This window comes from Sinocyclocheilus anshuiensis, unplaced genomic scaffold, assembly GCF_001515605.1.
Source record: "Sinocyclocheilus anshuiensis isolate Anshui unplaced genomic scaffold, SAMN03320099.WGS_v1.1 scaffold64, whole genome shotgun sequence".
NCBI lineage: Eukaryota > Metazoa > Chordata > Actinopteri > Cypriniformes > Cyprinidae > Sinocyclocheilus > Sinocyclocheilus anshuiensis.
Window position 1 is genome coordinate 873,554 of NW_015557063.1, and position 20,386 is coordinate 893,939.

At 37.7% G+C, this 20,386-nt stretch overlaps 2 protein-coding genes and 1 pseudogene across 5 annotated transcripts; all 3 read right to left on the reverse strand.

The window, feature by feature from the left end:
* Nucleotides 1-1,294: 1,294 nt before the first annotated feature.
* elf2a (E74-like factor 2a (ets domain transcription factor)) lies at nucleotides 1,295-7,347 on the reverse strand. 4 transcript variants are annotated; one of them, XM_016471086.1, is made up of 9 exons: nucleotides 7,035-7,347; nucleotides 6,050-6,196; nucleotides 5,747-5,942; nucleotides 3,552-3,641; nucleotides 3,303-3,413; nucleotides 3,000-3,083; nucleotides 2,733-2,925; nucleotides 2,325-2,612; nucleotides 1,295-2,205 (listed from the first exon to the last, which is right to left on the reverse strand). In XM_016471086.1, exons 2-9 carry the CDS (start codon nucleotides 6,122-6,124, stop codon nucleotides 1,671-1,673), a joined length of 1,572 nt encoding a protein of 523 aa, XP_016326572.1. In that variant the 5' UTR covers nucleotides 6,125-6,196; nucleotides 7,035-7,347; the 3' UTR covers nucleotides 1,295-1,670. The 4 variants fall into 4 exon arrangements, with proteins under 4 accessions (XP_016326572.1, XP_016326571.1, XP_016326570.1 ...); XM_016471085.1 differs by having other exon boundaries at nucleotides 3,000-3,080; nucleotides 3,552-3,644; XM_016471084.1 differs by having other exon boundaries at nucleotides 3,552-3,644.
* A 1,368-nt stretch (nucleotides 7,348-8,715) lies between these two features.
* Nucleotides 8,716-13,315, reverse strand: LOC107676514 (calphotin-like). The gene is made up of 4 exons (XM_016471067.1): nucleotides 13,236-13,315; nucleotides 10,538-11,487; nucleotides 10,242-10,292; nucleotides 8,716-9,917 (listed from the first exon to the last, which is right to left on the reverse strand). Exons 2-3 carry the CDS (start codon nucleotides 11,435-11,437, stop codon nucleotides 10,257-10,259), a joined length of 936 nt encoding a protein of 311 aa, XP_016326553.1. The 5' UTR covers nucleotides 11,438-11,487; nucleotides 13,236-13,315; the 3' UTR covers nucleotides 8,716-9,917; nucleotides 10,242-10,256.
* On the reverse strand, nucleotides 12,814-20,272 carry LOC107676519 (protein MGARP-like; annotated as a pseudogene).
* Nucleotides 20,273-20,386: the final 114 nt, after the last annotated feature.

Below are 20,386 nucleotides of genomic sequence, written 5' to 3' on the forward strand. Positions count from 1 at the left end.
GCGCCTCAAGCCACGAGATTCATCCGCACAGGCTAGCCGAGTCGAAGCACAACTCACCTAATTACCAGAATATTGTTCCTCGGCACGTAACCTGTAGTTTTATGCTTAAACCGCTGGAGTGCCAAAAGTAACATTGTAATTTTTTTCTACATCACCTTGATCATTTATTTTGTTAAATTCTTCTTGCAGCCTTCTAAATCCATCCTTTAATGGTGAAATATTTTATGATCTGGATGCAAAGACTGTCATCCTTCAAAGCCAATCTATTCTGGTCCGGATCTCTCTGAGCCAATTAGCAGAAATACAGATTTTTAAGGCTTTGCTTAAAGTTACCAACATAGTAAAGAGCTCTGCAGTAATCCTAGTACATTCCACAGAGACTAATAAAGTATCTACAGTAGAACATATATCAAACTGTATGTGTAGGGAAAGTTTGTGTGCAGGAATGTAGTGGTCCGGATCTCTCTGAGCCAATTAGCAGAAATACAGATTTTTAAGGCTTTGTTTAAAGTTACCAACATAGTAAAGAGCTCTGCAGTAATCCTAGTACATTCCACAGAGACTAATAAAGTATCTACAGTAGAACATCTAATATCAAACTGTATGTGTAGGGAAAGTTTGTGTGCAGGAATGTAGATTCTTTGGGTTGTGAAATAAGGTTTCTGGACAGAAATTGAACTGAAATTACTAAGATCAAACTTCATACCATGAAGACAGGTTTCCCACACTTAGACCAATGAACCTCCATGATTTTTCCATGTGTCATTGTAATGACTGGATAAAGGTTTTTAAAATCTTTCGATCAAGATCACATTTACATGATTTAATTTCTAGTAAAAAAAACTTAGAACCAGTTGTTTGCATATTTCTCTATATTTAAATCTACTTGGATACATTTTAAGGGTAAGAATACAACAAAATATATGCTTCATATATTGAATATTCAATATACTGTATAAGACATTCTTTCCCTTTTTTGTACATGTGAAAAAAATTATCTGCAAAATACAAAGCAGTGAATGCATGATACAGAAAACATACAGTGATAAATGCACAGAAAGAAAATTACTTAAAAAGTCTGAAATGACAGGAAAAAACATTTGAATGTCCTTCAGAAAACAGTTTCCTTTAAACTGTAAAAAAAAAATAAAAAATATTTACACAATAAACGTAATCAATTACTTTAAGTAATGATTCAGGAGAAAAAAAGCTGACCTAAGGCTGCTTGTTTTATTATCAATAACTACCACAATGGTATGTCTATGCACAGATTCTTTTGTATGTCCATGCACAGATACTCCAAATTACCAGGTGATCAAAATCTTGGCTGTTTCTCTTCACACATATGACTTCGTCTCGGTCCTTAGCACCAAGTGAGGTTCATTCCTACAGCATCACAGCACAGATGGTATACTATAACAAAGCGTGATTTGAATAGATAAATTTAAGAAATAAAAGGAGGAAAAAAGGCCATCTGACGTCTAATCCAGACTCAGGCTAGACACAGTGGTTCTAGTGTTGGATGTCAACATGCACCTGAGCTGTAGTGCTGGTTTCATCCGTTTCACATAAGAGACAGCCACTCTTCACATCACTTGTTTTATGTGTATCTGTGTCACAAGCATTGATGTTGGTTCCTGTGAGTGAATGCAGTGACGTTTGATGTTTGCTCAGCTCTGTGTGGTCGTGGGGTTTGTGTGTGTGTTCTCTGCAGCCCTGTTAACTGTCTGATCTACAGACACCTCAGGAGATTCAACCTTAATAATAGTCACATCCTGTAAAGACATCGCTGGCTGTACGTTCGGCACCACTGTCACTCCCGGCTGCGAGGTCACCACAGTTACAGGAGCTGTGGAGGCAGTGGTGGTGATGTTGGAGGTGACGGCGAGCTTCAGGACTTGGGCGTTGCTGGTAGACACGGTGACAGGGGAGAGTGTACTCAGAGTGATGGGAGTGCCGGGTCTGCCAGGCATGGTGGGAATGGTGATGAGCTGCAAGGTGATTCTCTCACCGCTTTGGCCCCGAGCAGGCACTAGCGTTGGCACGGCCTGGAGAACCACTTTGCCTGCGCTGTTACCCCCAGTGACTGAGTTGGGCACAGGGAAGATGGGCGAGCGGATGGTGGGAGAATTGACAGTTACTGTGGAGATTTTCTGACCCTGTGTTGTCATGAGTACAGGAACCTGCATGGCAAGCCTCACTGTCCTGGAAACAACCAAAAAGCACTGTGATACATGCAACTGTTAGCGGTAAACTTTTAAACACTATAGGGCCATATGAAATAAGCAATTAACGATTAACAAAAAGACATTTTGATATAATACCCAGGGGCTGTTGCCATGTTGTCTGGCGACTGTTGCACGGCCATAAAGGCATCTTGTCCTGAGGTTAGATTGATGATTTTAGGTACAGCAGAAGAGGGAGAGACCAGCATCCCTTTGCCTTTTGGATTGCTGCGACTGGATGCAGCTGGGCATTCTCTCTTTCCTTCATCAATGCTGTCGTCCATATTGTCATCATCTATGAAAACAATGTCTTTGGGCATCTCCTTAAACTGATACACAAGCCTTTGGCCTTCCACTTTTGATAAAATGCCCCTTTGATAGTAATACCTACAATAAATAAATATAAAAAATAAAGAAGAAAAAAAAAAAAGATCAATCAAGACTGCTAGCACATTTTATAGTTTCCAAAAAATTAATTTTTTTTTTTTTTTAAACATCAGACATTACCTGAGTGCCCTCCCCATTGTCTCATAGTTCATGTCAGGTTTATTCTTATGTCTGCCCCATAATTTAGACACCGCTTTGGGATCCACAAGCTTGAATATGCCCTTCTCTTTCTGAGTCCACTTAATGTACTTTGGACAGGTTTCCTTGTCCTGCAGAAGGTCCAATAGGAACTCCCACAGGTAAGTAGTTGAGCCTGTAAGAGACAGACTTAACATTTGTGGCACCAGAAAATAGAATTCTCTTTCACAAAAAAACAGAAACACTCACCCTTGCTGTCTTTTGATTTCCTCTTATAGACCATATCCAGAGAACCATCACAGAAACTCCGTGGAGTTCTGGGTTTTCGTCCTGCTGGGGAAGATCACAGCAAACAAATGAATCTCTTCTAGAAAATTACAGTTTTTGAACTATGCCATGTTGACTTTTCCACTTAGGTAATATAATTAAGAAATTGAGCTGAAAGCAAACTTTAAGCAAATGCAATGTATTATAATATGAAGCAATAATCATGCATTCATTTCCAAACATATCTGTAGTTCATGGTCTTGGGTAATAGGAAGTGTGGTTCACCTCGCTTTTTTTTCTTCAGTAAATCGGTCTCCTGCAGGACAACAATATCCTTGGCGACGGGTCCCATATCCTCGGTTCTCACTTCCACCTCCACCTCAGATAAAAGCTCCTCTGCAGAGATTGAGATCTACTGTTCATTTTACTCTTCATACATATTTGATATACAGAGCAAGTAGTAGTAATGTAAGTTAGGACAGTGCAAACGGCCTGTATTACAGCATTCAGTACATGTGTAGATGTAAATCACACCTGTGCTGCGATCCCCCTGCAAGCTGGCTGGTGAATCCATGTGCAGCAGAGCTTCAGCTGCTTCAATAGTTTTATCATGCACAGAGACCTCCACTAAGAAAGAGAAAAAATAGAATTTTCTTGCACAATAAAAAAAAAAAGGAACAAATACAATAATTTAAATACACTGTTCTAAAGCAAGAAATCCTTTTGCTTTGTTTAAGGCTAATGTGAAAACAGATGTTACAGGACCAAAAACTGATATAGAAGATTTAAAATTGAGCTTGCTTTTGATTAAAAGAGCATTCTGCGTTCACAAACATTTTCCTGTACATAAACTAATAAATTGGCGGTAAAGAAAAATATATTTCTATTTCGATGTGTTTATTGGCTACACTGCAGCTTACGAAACAATACTAAGCGCTCATTGGCCAGGAGTCCTGTCACTCAACGCATATTAGTACACTTCCGCCCTAAACTTCGAAAACGAAAAGCGTATTTTTAATCATATATTTGATATATTGCTCCAAGCGAAAGTGCTTGAATAGTCAAAGAAAACATATCGAAACGTTATTTGTTTATAAAACCACATGTTCCCTACGTTTTCAGCAACAATCTCGAGTAAGTCTCATAAAACCAAAAGCGGTCAATTCAAATTTCTTGCACGACGCTTTTAATGTAAAAAAGCAATCCCGCACCCGTTATCCTTCAAAATATACCGCAACAAATTAGTCATTCATTATCGTCTTCGTTAATCTAGAAAATACATCAATAAAGAGCAGAACCGTTAGCTGATTTAAACAAACAATCAAAGCCAACAAAAATTACACGGCTGCTACAAAACATTTAAAGCTTCAGGCTCTACCACGAAACCCTGTTAAACAGTAAACCCCGTTATAAACACTATAACACATAGCGTGGCTAAGACGCAAAAAGAAAACAAACACACTTCCTGGTTCCGACAGTAAGCATCAATCCGCTAAGAATTAATCATAACCGACTGTAAACGAACTATTTTAAATACACACAACACCAATTGCAAATATTACTCTACAAACACAGAATAAAAGTCTCGCTAAAACAAAATAGCAAGAAATGCCTTAGTATTACTTAAAGTTGGCGCACGGGTTAAAACGATAGCTCTTCTTCACTTCCTGGTTGTCAAGCGCTTTTGCATCCTTCACTTCAGCGGGAGCCCAGCGCTCATTACCTCAAATCACGTGACACGCTTCTGTGATGAGTGAGTTTTTTTTTTTATTTATTGTTTACTAGCTTTGCTGAGTAAATCGAACTGGTGTTGAGATACATTTAAACTGGGTAGTCATCCCAGCTGCTTGCGGTTTATAAACGATCAATAATCTCCTCGCCAATATTATACCAATAATTACCAATATTTCTCTGCCTTTAATTACAATGAAGACAATGCAACTATACATAAGCCTTTTTTCTGCGTTTTAAAAAGGTACATACAATTCTGAGCAGTCAATGTTGTATTTTGCATCTCTGAGCACAGAGAACAAACAAAAGTATTACAAAACCATTGGTTTCATCCAGATTAAAGTTTGTATAACTTATTTACCCTTTTTCCAAGTGTTTCAAGTGTACTAATCCTACAAATTATAAACTTTGTTTTTGTTTTTCTAATTTGTATCTTTTATTACTTCCACAAAAACGCCACAAGATGTCCCTCTTTAGCTGTTCCTGCTGTTAAAGGGGTCCTATTATGCTTTTTCACATTTTCAACTTTAGTTAGTCTGTAATGTTGCTGTTTGAGCATAAAAAAAGATCTGCAAAGTTACAAAGCTCAAAGTCCACTTCAAAAGGAGATATTTGATTTAACAGAAATCACTTTTCAAAAACTACAACGAACGACTCGTTTGGACTACAACGCATATTTTCTGGGATTTGTGATATCACAAATATCGACGAATGGGACGAGACCTGGTTGAGCTGCACTAACAAAATCAAGACTTTGTAAAAGAGCATAATAGGACCTCTTTAAAAGAAAAAAAAAAAAAATAGGGCATATTTGGAAATCATGTTTGGTGGTAAACATGTCAAAGTCAATGCAATCAAGCTTTTCAAAATTACTGTGATACGTGCAACTGTTAGCCACAAGTTGACCTCACTGATTGCACTTTCAAGCAAATGCATAATACAAAATTTTCCTTGCATGGAAATACAGCCCCCTGACAATTGCGAGAATTATTGCTTACCTGCTTCCATCTCCTGCAACTCAGTCTCCACAACTTGTTCCTCAGCCACATCCTGCACCAGGTAGGTATTCTGATCATCATAGACTAACACCTGAGCAGCATAACACTGCTCCACATCAGCGCTATTCACCTGCTCCACTATCACTGCAGGGCAGTCCTTCTCTCCATCGGCCTCCTCCCCATCAGGACAAAACTCCTGGCAACACAAACAAACAAACATTTTGATTTTCCTTAAAATGTAGATTTGAGTTCAGTTGCAATTCTAATATGAGTGTGTACATTTTGTACAAGTGCAGACTTCACCTGCTGAGCTTCCTCGTCTCCAGCGACATACTCCAATATATTCCCTCCACCATCTACAATCACCACAGAGGTCATAACTCATTCCTCTGTGTCAGACCTGCACTTATCCACTTCGCCCCTGCTGATGACCTTGAGTGATGTCACAGCCTGAGAAATGAAAAAAAAAAGCCATTGGTAAATGCAGTGTGGAACACATTGTGCTTATCTTTGAAAATATTCATAACTTAAAACCATACCTCTCAACACACTGTTCAGATAAACCATTGTAAGTTAATTATAATATTTTAGAATTACAATAAACAAATCTCCCAAAGCCATGTGAATTAAATCATGTGACTAATTAGGCCAAGTGGGTACTGATATCATCTGATGCCTTTTCAGTTGGCATGGAAATAATCGAATATTCTTACAAAGATCACAAGCAGTCCTTCAGGCAAAAACAAATGCTTACACACACGCAGAAACAAAACAAGAAAACGGAAGAGGCCTGTATCCTGTTGGCAAATGTGATCTCAGCCCAATCATATTCAATGTTTTAGTTTTTTCTCAATAGAAAACCCCCTAAGGGTTGTGCCCATTTCATGCCCCATCTTTGCATATATTTTTCTCTACTATGTTGCCCTTTATCACAGTTTTCCATCAAGTATAACAAAATGTAAACACTGACACTAGACTGATAGACTAGGAGTCTGTTATTATTGGACATTCAAATAGCGCCACCATTCTCCTGCAATAACATTGAATCAACTTATTTTTTTAACAAGGAGTGAACAGATTTTTAGCAACAACCATGCAAAGAAAGCAAATCACAAACAAATTAACTTTTACAAAAATTGTATCGGGACACAAATGATTAGATCGATAAACAAACGCCTGCTGTATAAACAGCTGCGCTAAAACAAACCACATACCTTCTAATTATATCTAAATGAATTAACTTTAACCTCTAATGTACGTATACATGGAAAAATAGGATATTTCTCACCGTTTGTGGCGATTTCTTGTCGTTTGGTGCACCTCAAGACAGTCTAGTCCACTCTGTCATAAGGTTAGCATGCTAACCATGCTAATGACAGATTGACTGGTTGACGATAAAGCTGGTCAACTTGCGTAAACTGCTCGCTGACAAAAAGCACGCATGCAGGCGATACACAGATGCCTATTTGGTCAATGTAAAATATAAAAAGAAATGCGTTTTGGCAGGCTGCGTTGGTGTAGTAGGTAATGTTTTGCGTAGCTGGTTTCGGGCCTCCCGTTGCAGGATCCGACCAACGAACTGCGCAGCGACCGGAAGTGACGGCACACACACCCTTGTCAGGTGCGCGCGTGCTAAAATTTCAGCAAGCTCAATTTAAAAACACAAACAAAAATAATAGGATAGTGATCATGACAAACTATTTATAATACTATCACAATAAATAATATCATAATAATATGTTTAAATTAGCAAATGTTTCTGAGGGAGGTAGCAGGCAGATATAATATAGACAATGAAGTACAGACATGTTATGCCTGGCTATATTTCAAATATACAGTAATATAATTGAAATGGCAATCTGTACAGTCGTAACCTCAAATTTAAAATCTTTATTACTATGCTGAAGAATTTACCAAAATAGGACCATTTCCAAATCCAATCTTGCAACTTATTAACAGAGAAATCTGCACCTAATAATCACATAGAAACACTCTTCAACTTAGTCAAACACAACCACACACAGGGGCGGACTTATGGCGCTTTTCCACTGCATGGTACGGCTCGGTACGGTTCACTTTGGAATGAAAAAGTTTTTTAGGAGTCGCGGCAGTAGAGGCGGCGCAACTATAATGACCTGTGAATAATCCCGCCCACTCTAAAGCGATACTAAACTGCAGTGGAAACACAAACCGAGCCGAGTCGTACCACGCAGTGGAAAAGCGCCATTACTCATTTGTCAAAGGTCGGTGACCGCCTTGGGCCCCCAAAAGCCAAGGGCCCCATAAAATGCTTTTCATACACAAGATGCGCATTAAACGTTGAACGTGCTTCTCGTGTATCCTGCTTCTAGCAAATGAAAATATGCATCTGAAGCTGTAATTAAATATTGAGCAACAGTGCGTAGGCTATTATATGTTTATTGTTTTAAATGCCGCTTACTCATTTATGAGCAGGACCCAAGTAGAGGACGCATAAGCAGTTACTTTTTTGGTTGATATAATCCTTATGTGTGTAAAGGTTTAATTTCCTTTTCATTACTTTTTTCTTCAGTTTCATTTTCAATAATCCAGTCTGCAGTTTTTGTTCAGACCAGTCCACCACATAACCCCATTTTAAATGTATATAATTTATACTTCTGACTCATCCCTTTTCTTAAAAAAAAGGTGGTTTAAAGGCTCAATTGTGAGGTTTATCTCAACTGTAAATCAATTGCTATTTCTTTAAAGAAAGCCATCATAACATGTGCATGAAAAATGTAGAAACACTGGATACAACTATGGGGCACCATTGTGCACCAGCAAACATCACAACAAAAAAGGAACCTCAAGGTTTATCGAAGTAAATGTGTGCAAATGTATAGGGCCCCATTCCTAGATTTTGCCTGGGGCCCCCAATTCACTAAATCTGCCCCTGATCACACAGAAATGTTTTTCAACTCTTTATTTTTCTTTGACATACATTCACAGTTTAAAAAACCATAGTTAGGGCCTACAGTGAAAGGTGAAACTTCAAAAGAGCAAATAAATGTGTATTACATCCTTAACCCTTAAAACAAAAACAAAAAAGAACCCGTGTACACACCCTTTATACTGAACTATACTTCAAATTATTCCCTCACATTCACATTATAAAGTTATCTTACTTGTAAAACTAATAAGGTCCCTTTTGAAACATGAAGGAAATAAGAGACAAAATTGTTAGGTAGTTGTATGTTTTTTTTTATCCGATCTTAATTTCCCTTCTGGCTCGATATAGTATGTCTGTCTACCAGTCTAAAATCTCAAATCAAATGAGCATCAAAACTGTAGTATCAAAGAAAGTGTAACTTTGTCATAATAGGTTTGGGGACCTTGTTTTTGCCACATCAAGCAAAGTAATTTATTACTTTATTTAATTACTACACCTGCCAAACAACATTTTTTTATAATCACAGGAAACTTCACTGGTTTGATGATGGTGACCAACTCTGATGGATCAACAGAACAAACTAAGAGAGAACAGGAAAACAAAGGCAAAGGATGCAGCAGTGGGGTTTGCCTTTTGGATAATATTGTAATGTCAGCCTTTAAAAATTAATACTGGACTGGTTACTGGAAAAAAGAGAACACTGTCTTTTCAAGCTGAGGTAGAGAGGTACAAATAAAAAATATTGTTAATTCATAAATAATGCAAATGAAAAATAGCATATATTGAAGATAGAGGATAACCTGATGTCTAACCAAAAAACTTGGGGTCAGCATGCAGATATGACAGTGTTTGTAGCAAATCTTTAGCCCTGCTGGTATTGTAACTATTGACATGGCAATTCCAAGACATGTCCTACTAATGTGATGTTTGAGGTAGGGTTCACTATAGTATAGGCTCCAATGTGCAGTTGACTCAAAAAGAGTGGAGTTCCATTTAAAAAGGGTATAAAGATAGGTCACAGCTTTTCATGCATATTATAATGGTCAAGAAACTTGTATGTCTCACATCAGAGTGAAGTGAAAGTTCACATGAAGTAAACACACTCAGAAGTGAACCACTGAGTCAGAAGGAAACAGCATTCTGGGCCCAGTGTAAGGATTACTGAAATCCAGGGGGTCAAGGAAATAGGGAAAGGGGAAGGCACATTACTAATTCTTTATCAGGGAACCGGTTTACTATCCCAGAACATCTGACTGCTCCCAACTGAGAAAAAGACAAAACAAGAATGAAAATCTCATGTCAATGTAAGAGTTCTTAATGTTTTTGAAAGAAGTCTTTTGTGCTCATAAAGGCTGCATTTATTTGATTTGAGAATACAGTAAAAATTAATATTGTGAAATATTATTAATATTGTGAAATATTATATAATATATTTTAAAATCCAAGTATTATACAATACTATAATAGAAAGGTTTACATTTCCAAACATTAAATTTGATAAAAAATATCAAATTACAATTATAAAATATATTATATTATTAAAAATAAACGAAACAAGCATAAAAAACGTGATTTTCACAATGTTACCTTTTTTAGTTGGTGCTAATACATCTGCACTTTAAGCATACGGCGCTTGCCCTATGAACAACATTAAAAAGTAACATTTAGATCATAAAAAGGATGTTACAAGGTATATAAAGAACTTACATCAGAATACATGCATCTTTGTCTTAATATATCTTTCCATACTCTCACTAATTCACTATTCAACTCATTTCAAGTATTTATCAAGTAATGTTTCTGTTAAACCACATTTTTTGCTCCCATCAATTTACTTAACTAGTTAACCCAGCACTGCATTGTTAAACCAGATTACCTGTTACCTTTCCCGATCGCTCTTCACCATCATCAGGGGCAGAGATGATCTCGCCAGTCATGGGGGACACACCGAGCACCATGGGCTTCTTTTCTGTTTTGGGAGCTCCCTCCAAGATAACCACTATGTAGTCTCGTTTGGGCTCTTCCAAAGAATCAGGCACACTTGATGTTTCAGCTGGAGCAACTTCCTCAGCTACCACTGTGCTCGCAACATCTGGTTCAACAACACTTTCTGTAACTTCCACAAATGGACCTGCTTCTTCATCAACTATACTTACTGAAACCTCCACAACTGCACTTTCTGCAATCACCTCTGCTGCCTTCACTTCCACACCTTCCTCAACCACTGGAATAACCTCTTCTGTTACTTTGGCTGCAGGTGTTTCCTCAAGTTCTTCAGTTGCTACAAACGGTGCATCTTCAGCCACAGCAACAGGAGCTTCTTCAGTTACCAAGGAAACTGCTGCCTCTTCTGGCACTGGGATGACCAACATTTCCTGTTCTATCACCAGGACATCAGACGCTTCTTCTGCAGATACTGGTGAATCAACTGGTGTCTCCTCTGCTACTGGAGCCTCTTCTACCACAATGGCAACAGGTGGCTCTTCTACAACTGGGGAAACTGGTGCTGCTTCTGTCACTGGAGCAACAAATACTTCTGCTGCTGGTGAAACAACTGGTGTCTCCTCTGCTACTGGAGCCTCTTCTACCACTGCGGCAACAGGTGGCTCTTCTACAACTGGAGAAACTGGTGCTGCTTCTGTCACTGGAGAAACGGGTGCCACCTCCGTTACAGGTTCACTTTTCAAATGATCTGTTGTAGGAACCTCAGTGAGCTTCTCTGGTACAGCTTCAACTGGCACATCTTCCACGGATACAGACTCCATAGGAACAGCCTCGATCATGGAGGCAGCAGCCAGCTCTGCTGTTTCTGCTTCTGCTGGGCTGACTGATTCTGCAAGACACAATCAAGCCACCCAATAATCACACACACACACACAAGATATTTGAGAGGTATCAAATGACTTAGAGGTTTTATGTGTGTGTTTGTGATTGTAGTTTAAATCAGAAGATTAATCTAGACACAGATACAATGGGAAAGAGAGAAATGCGACTACCAAAAGTAGAGCACAGAGGTTCATCCCCACTATATTAGTGATAGTTATAACAACAAAGAAACAAGCTTAAGCAGCTGAAGCAAAGTTTAGTGCCTTCAGGTATGATCTATGATGTGTATCTTTGCATTTCACAGAATGTAAGAGATTTTCAGCGAGTATAATCATGCATGTTCACAGCATGCAGCTCCATTTAGGGGTTTCCCATCATTCAGAACATACACGAAGAGGCTTTACTGCCAAATATCACCTAGAAAGGGACACACCACAAGAACAACTACCACAAAAACCTTTACCACAAGAACACAGATGACCTTTACACTAAACTCAGCATTTTAAAACATTACTTTTAAAAACAGAGGATCAACTTGTCAGTGTTTATGATGTAATATTTCAGTTTGTTGTGTTTTCTGAAAAAAAAAGAAATTAAACACAGAATATCTTTTTGATATTTATCAATTTCATTTTATTAATTTTATTAAATGGCTTTGAAACCCTTATCCATTTTTAATACATGACTGCATTTTTCAAGTAAATGAGCAATTTCATTAATCACACACACTTGACTTCTTGGTAAGTTACTGAGTTCTGTCAGTTCAGTCATACAGAGGAGTAGAAAGGGAAAACTAATACAGAAATAAAGCTGGCCTAGTTGCTAGGGAGCAAAACACTCACAGTTTTCACAATATTAATAGGCGTGTACCAACTAAGTGATATCTGGCAGAGAAATACGTTTTGACAAATCCAAAATTTAATAACCGAACTATTACTGTTATTATAAAACAACAAATAACTACATACAGCAGTACATTTGCTTTTTGGTGTCTTTGCGTTCACTTGTGCCTCAAATAGGAAGTAAGGCAGAATAGAGGTTAAAAATGACAGGAGGCTGGCTCAGATTTGTTAGAAGATTGAGAGTGAGAGTGAAGCTAAGAGAAAGAAATTAGGAGAACAGGAGTAGATGTTGGTCACATGTAACAAAAAGCAGCAACTTTGGATTCTCACAGTGGTTTCTACAGTGATCAATATTTGAAAAACTTATAATTTATAACTTTTTCAAGTTATAAATGTATTTATATAATTTTCAAATATTTCCAGCAAAATCCAGGAATACAGCAAAAATATACACAATAAGCTGTGTGCTATAAAGTAGGATGACATTGCAACGCAAGCATCTAATTCTGTAGTATAACATCGATGCAACCAGAGGAAGTACAGTATGATAAGGACTATACAGTTAATCACATACACTATCATTTAGTTCATGCGTCTCTGAGCATCTTAAAACTTCAGTTTATGACTAAAGAATCTACTTGTAAAAGAGGAAAAACGAGGATAGATAGAGAGACCTGCAGGATTCAAGCAATGAAATCTCTCTAAATTTTGTTCAGGTGCCAATTTTTGTTCTTCTTAGGATGTAAGGTTAACATGTTCAGATAAAGTGAGACCGTGACCATTTTGCTAAACAGAACATTTGAGTCTTCTATATCTTGTGTGTGTGGGTGAGTGTTTGAGTACCAATGAGCCATTTAGGACTCTGTACCAGTGGCCTCTGCTACTGCCTCATCTTGGGAGGCTGGTGGCGTACCGCTGCTCTCTGACGCCGGCTCTTCAGCTTGGATAACAGGAGTTACGACAGCCTCTGCTGCTGCTTCTACTTCCTCTGCTACCTTCTGCACTTCCTCTGCCACCGCTGCCACCTCCTCTGCTGTCTCAGCAACAACCCCCGCCACCTCAGCAACCACCTCTGCAGTCTCTACGACCGTCTCGGCAACCTTTTCCACAACGGTCTCAAGAGTTCCTGTCTTCCCTCCAGTGGCCTCGGCTGTTTCCAGCAAGACCTCAGGTGCCTCAGCAGGACCACCTCACCTTCCTCTGCACCAGCTTCTTCTAAACAGACAATAGAGAAGAAAGAAAAATAAGGCATCACGCTACGTTTTCATTTTTACTCACTTCTGAATCTCACATAAAAATGACTGGGTTGAAATTATATGAAATTATATTTTGCCTTAAGAAAATGAAACCAATTTTAGGACAATAAGAATTTTTTAAGCAAATTTTTTTGAAAAGCATATTTTGCAATCAAAATCTAAAAAAAATAATAATAATAAAAATAACAATCAGTATGCTGCAGTAATTCAAATCATCCTGTCATAAATTAACTTCAAAAAATACTACCATGATGTTTTTACAAATTAGAGAATCAGAGAATTTTTCTCATCATTTATTATTATTTATATAATAAAAATTATTATTACTATTTATTACACATTACATTGAAATTCTATTCTAAAAACAGATTTTTCATTTATGAATACAGAGATGTAATATATTATAGATCTTGCAAAATATAACTTTCGATTCAGGAGTATAATAATACCTTGACATTTATTGACAGTTTTTGTAAGGTGGTACTATAATCACCAATATCTATAATATTACTTTCCTAATATTCATAAATTAACAATCTTTTGTTTTGAGAACTGTATACTAACTGCAATTAATTACCTAAGGAAATATATAACAATACAATTAACTAATTTTTAGTAATGTGAGAAAACTATAATTATTACTCAAATAATTATTTTTATTTTATTTTATTTAGTTTGTAAGTATATTATAATAGTATTAATTTAACTGAATTTAATTTATGCTAGTTACCTAAGAACATAAGTGCAGCTAAAAACATACATATTTAAAGCATTTACACTTGCCACCAAGCCTTTCAAAATCTCTCATACACAGCATCCATCTTATCAAACCTCCTGGAAACTCCCATAAATGGGTAAACGGGGAATATAAATCTAGCTTTGTCAAAATCACACATAGCCCGATCCCTGCAGGCAGCATGCAAAACCCAAGAATGAGGAGGGAGGGTGAAAAGAGAAACTGAACAGAAAGAACAGGGAGAAAGGGGCTGGGAGGACAGGTGAGGAGAGGGAATACAAAGATGGTTGAGCCTTACCATCTGTTCAAAGTTAGCAGTACCAGCAACTCTGTGAATTCCAGCAAAACAGAAAAACAACCAAAGGGGCTTTGTTGTGCGTGTTTAATTAGTTAACTCACAGAGGGAAGTATTCTTTTACATGTCTTTCAATTTCTACTGTATAACACCACAATCAACATTTTAAATAAGTGTTTGAAAGTCAATGGAATGAGAAATATCAGTTCGATGGAAAAAGCAGGAATCCTAACGACATTAGCTCAGGAGAGAATCATCCAAAAAGTTCTGACTGAAGACTATAGGTCACCAGCCCCGACTGTCCGAATTAGTTTATTCTGGAAAGAGTCAGAACAAAGAGACAGGAAAGTTAGGAAAGAGATTAGGTGAAGTTTTGAGTTCGTTGTTCAATATTATGATTTCTTAGTTTTTTTTTTTTTGGCATTTGAAAGACCACACTATAAAAAAAGTGTGTATATATTGTCTGGCAAGACTTTCTGGACTGGACTGCAGTCATTAATAGAGGATCAAAGGCAAGTAAGTAAGTTGGGAAAAAGGGTTGTGAGAGAGGGGTGCACAGGGGTGCAGACAGGTCTATTTGGGTTTATTTAAGAGGAAAGTGACAAAGTGCCAAAATGCCAAAGAGAAAGGCACCCAGTTCTGATTAACAGGCTTTCTGACAAATAGGATCAGGGTATCAGGTGTGTTAGAAGAGTAACATGAGAACAACTACTTAATCCAATAATACATTTACATTTTTGCATTTGGGAGACGCCTTTATTCAAAGTGATTGCATTCAAGGTATCAATTTTTTCAGCTCATACTTTCCCCACGAATTGAACCTTGGCATTGTTAGTACCACACTCTACAGGAATGCCCTTTCATCCAAATCAAGCTTGTTTAGCTCACTTTTCTGTTTCAGTCTGTGGAAGATCTAGACTCTTTATAAACAAGCATTTGGCATTGCAGTTTAGCCATTATTCTACCAATATCTGCCCATAAGAGTGTCATTACAGGATCTTTGTAAAACTTAAAAGTCATTCCCACTTGGCATATAGCAAATATTAATCAGAACAGGTCATAACCTATGTGCCAAAAATACATTTTTGTCCAGTGTTTTGCAGCTATCAGCCAACAAGGTATCAGGATCGACTGAGTGGGAGGAGACTGAAAAGTAGGGGGCGTCATCATTTAGTTAACCTTTGACCTTCAGAAACCAAGGCTATAATACAGTTTGAGTTTACACAGAAATAACTCCCAAAAACACTTGTTATGCAGCAGTTCAGATCATGCGAGTTAAAGCACAAATTAGTTTCAACAAAATTCACTAAATGGATCCTACTGGTTTTAAGACAAACAGATGCGTTACATTTAAGAGACAGAACTGTAATTTGTCCATTTAAATATCATAGTTATTTATTATGGTACATCATGAAGAGATTATGACAAAAAGATCACACATGAACTCACCATTGCCATTCTCCTCACCTAAAAAACAACAACAACAAAAATATTAAATGATGGCACACTGCAATCTGAAATGTAATTAAGCCCTGAAGCTGCTGTATAAAGCTTTCTGTCAACAGTCACTCCCTCATATCAGACCACATTACAACACATAATATCCCCTTATTTATAACACTTGAACGAGAGAGCTTTTTAATGCTGCTGTCATTTAGATAAGACAGTTTAATAATGTTTGGCTCAGATGCAGGAGTGTTAGAGACGCTTGGATTTGACACCGTCATTTAATGTGCTGGAAGTGGATTTGGCAGGACTGTGATAGTGAACTAAGAGGGCAACTTTCAGCTGTCTGGCATTACCGTGCTGACCACAAGATAAATGTGAGAGGATGCCAGATGTCTACCACATACCCCAACATGTCTTTTGTCGTGGTTGTAATTCTGATGTTTTGGAAGGGCTGCAATGGATTATTTATTGTCATCTGCATTAGATCTCATATTTTTGGATTCAGACTTATTCTAAATTGACAATTTAGATCAGCATTCCTGATGCCACTGAGAATTAAATCTTCAGGGTTACTATCAGTGCCGTGTGAACAGCATTGTTTTCAAAAATATGTCCAATAAGCTTCTGAAGATTATCTGCATATTACCTTATGCCTGTATCTTTCATCTTGAGAAAGTTATGCTACTAGTATTACATTTTCTACAGCCAGGTAAATGGTTTCTGCTCTTGCACCCTAGTTTTAACAGGCCATAGGAAACTCCTTATCAGAATCCCAAAAGTGATTAAATTACAACACTAAAAGCAGAATTAACCAGCCCATAGGTGAGACTTACTCTTGGGTGGCCATGCTTTGGGTTTCCAGTCAGACTTGGGACGAGCATCAATTTCAGAAACACGATCAACAAACCGTGCGTGGTCTGTTGAAACGGTTCTATAAGCCTATCACAGAATTCAATAAAGACATTAATTAATTCAACAAGTGAGCTGACATCAAACTTTATCATCAATGGTTTGAGTTTTAGTCAGACTTACATATGCCAAGCCACCTGCGAAGGCTCCACCGCAGAGCACGACATAAAGGAAATTCTCACCAGAGCCGCCAGGAACTGACGACATGAGCCTCCGTGGAACTACTGCATTAGTAAAGACAACAGGAGTAAGACAAAGAATTTGGATGTGTGAGGCAACAATGTAAGAAATCCTTTCTCCCTCTCTCAGTTTCAAGATTTAATCACTTTAATAGTTCAATAGAACTTAAAATATTATTTGTAGTTAATAGTTAATGTTTTAGTTAAAGTGCCTGACACAGAGATTGACCTTCATGGCAGTCAAACCAGAGCTGCTTTCTGCCCAGTAGGTCACTGCCTGATTGGATTCTGGGCAATGGTTTTAGGTACCTATAAATATGCCTGTCAGCATTCATCTAGATATTTATTGTGTTCTTGCATCTCCAGGACTCAGAAATATGGTGAAGATAATCTTAAGTGAACAGCATTTTAAACTATGGTTGTGAAGCCTACTAATGGCGCTTTTCCACTGCGTGGTACGACTCGACTCGGTTCGGCTCGGTTTGTGTTTCCACTGCAGTTTAGTATCGCTTTAGAGTGGGCAGTGGACTCAAAATAAAATGCAGGTTTGTAACCCTCTATACACAAGTGTTTCTGCAACAGTTATGGGTTTATATAAATGTATAGACATCAGTCAATGATTCCTCAATACATAAAAATAATTATGCATTATTTTCTTACTTAGATAATTGCTTATATCACCAAATATTTCATTTTATATACTATGCTTCATTGACTATCAAAATAGTCTCCTTAGTGCTGACAGTTCCTTGTCCTAAAAAAAGTTAGAGGGCAGGGATCAACTTAAATTTAGAAAACCATCAGTGCAGTCCAATCAGGATAGGAGGGCAAAGATCATTCTGACACAAATTTTGTATATTTTTTTTAAGGAGTAACTTCAATACTCTCATTAAGATAATCCAGTCACTCGTGCCCAGCTAGAATAAATAGGTTCTAGATACCTCTGTGTTATTTATACCAGCTAATCTGTTAATCTTTCCCAGGAGTCAAAGGGTGAAGCAAACAGAAAGCGATACATGCTCGGTTAGACTACTAGGAACCAACATAACGTTTTCAATGTCAGATGCTGATGACAATATCTAGTTTAGGTTGGCAATGGCCGATATAATTCCTATATTTACATAATACCATTTAACAACAGCAAATAAGAGATAAATGATGGAAGTAAACTCATATCTCACACAATATTTACAAAATGAAAAAAAAAATCGTAGTCGTCTTAGTCTTATACTGACATCTAGTGGTGTGGATGCAGCATATAAAAAAAGGAATAAATTAATTAAAATTAGTTACCAAAAATGCCCTGTTTGCAGTCAGTCACATTTATTTTATTCCACAAGTTAAAGCGTCCAATAATATATATATATTTTTAACAACACTATATTCAAAGTTCACCATTTACAACACCATTTACTCAACCTCATGTCTGTTGAAACCCATGAACCTTTTGAACCAACTAACCAGCAAATCTCCCTCTGCAAAGAGATTAATCACAGCTTGATACTGGAACGGTTGAGTGAACAAGAATTACAATGAAAGGCTTTAACATGTGGTATCTGACAAGTGTAGGCCTACCGTCCATCCGCTCATGGCTATTTGAGGAGATATTTATTGAACAGGACAGACAGTGTGATTATATCTATGCTTATTTCAACATTTTCATGTAATATTCTTATTAACTGCATTACAAACATCCTAACCTAGATTTTCAAATACATTTATCCAATACAATCAAGCACAGCACTGTAAGGGTAGACAAATGTCTCGCTTCAAGAATGTTTGCATGTTTATTCAAACAACCAGGGTTTACCAACAGGGGTCTACTACCCCTAGGGTACATAAAGGAATTGCGGGGGTTTGTGAGATTGAAATACCAGTGCTAAATTAAATATAATAAGAAAAGCAAATGTTTAGAAGCCTAAGGTAGAAAAACTCAGAACTACATACACAAAGCCATGAGCGAAAACAGAACTGAATTTTTAAAAAGCATGAGCTAGCGCACAAAACTTCAGCCTAATGAATAACTACTAGTATCTAATAATAACTAGTCACAATTGGAATACATAATAGTCAGAACTAAATAGTTGATGTCTGAATGTACCTAAAAAATTATATTAGTACCTAATGGAATGGATACTAGTAGCTACAAAAGTAAGTACTAGTAGCATGAAGATAAGAGTAAATTTCAAGGATTAAATGTAACACGGCTTGCCATACAGCAGAGTTCCATAGGTCCGCGCGCCTGCGTCTATAGCTCGACCACGTAAACAACCACGTGAGCTGTACGTGAGTCTGTGGTGGAAATATACTATGGCACCGAGAACATGGAAGGTAACAAATCAAGCAGTATGAATACTTACACCATGATGTCAAACTTCAGATTTCAACCGATTCCCTGTTACGCAATTTTGTGTTTCATAATCCATTTAGTGACGACAGAATGAATTTGACAGAACAAACATTAATCGAATCACGTTCAAGAGTCCACAACTAACTTTTCACAATGTTTAAAATGCACAGGGATGGTCAATGTTTTTTTTTCTTCTTCAATAATAGATCTCTGCAAAATGACTATTAGTGCAGATCTGCATTGCCCAAGATGGCTACATTTTTGTGTGCTTGGTGCCAGGCTGCGGTTTGAGAAGTGTACATTGTGTTCCCTGCAAATGCCTGCGAACATGTGTTAGTATAGTAGGCGTGTAACCTCTGAAGGGCCCTAAAGAAATCTCGAAAGCCATTTAAAAATGTGGAGCACCAATAGGATCCGATGTTGAGACTGACCTTCATGTCCCCTTAACCCTAAACCACATGTAACCTGCCCAAAAAATGTGTCGTTTTTGTAAAATATTGTTACAGCTCGCTCAATTTTCATTGTAAGCAACATCGAAATGTGTTAAACATCACAAATAACAGATCGCGAAATCCCAAAACGCACTGCAAGTTACATGACTTCTAGGAAAAATGAAACTTTACGAGACAGATTAGATGGTGCTCACCATCTCTATTGAGCTGTGCGCGGTACAGGGACTGTCGCGCCAGAGGCCCACACCTCTGCCAGGCTGCTCTGCACGCAAACATCGTCCAAACTGCGAGTCCAACGGAGGCGCAATGAATGACTGAGAAAGTGCGGAGACAGTTGGGGGGGAGGTATGGGATGATATTAGACTCAAATTGATTAATAGATGCACGCACAATTATCCATGTAGGCGTGAACATGAGGGGAGGAGAAAACGCTCGGCT

Bases quoted from the DNA above. Each gene is read 5' to 3' on its own strand.
- elf2a (XM_016471084.1), bottom strand. From the start codon at position 6,124: ATGACCTCTGTGGTGATTGTAGATGGTGGAGGGAATATATTGGAGTAT. The intron at 5,943-6,049 runs GTGAAGTCTGCA...TTGTGTTGCCAG, and splicing joins GAGACGAGGAAGCTCAGCAG to GAGTTTTGTCCTGATGGGGA. The intron at 3,645-5,746 runs GTAAGCAATAAT...TCTCTTTCTTAG, and splicing joins GTTGCAGGAGATGGAAGCAG to TGGAGGTCTCTGTGCATGAT.
- LOC107676514 (XM_016471067.1), bottom strand. From the start codon at position 11,437: ATGATCGAGGCTGTTCCTATGGAGTCTGTATCCGTGGAAGATGTGCCA. The intron at 10,293-10,537 runs GTAACAGGTAAT...TGTTGTTCATAG, and splicing joins GTGAAGAGCGATCGGGAAAG to GGCAAGCGCCGTATGCTTAA.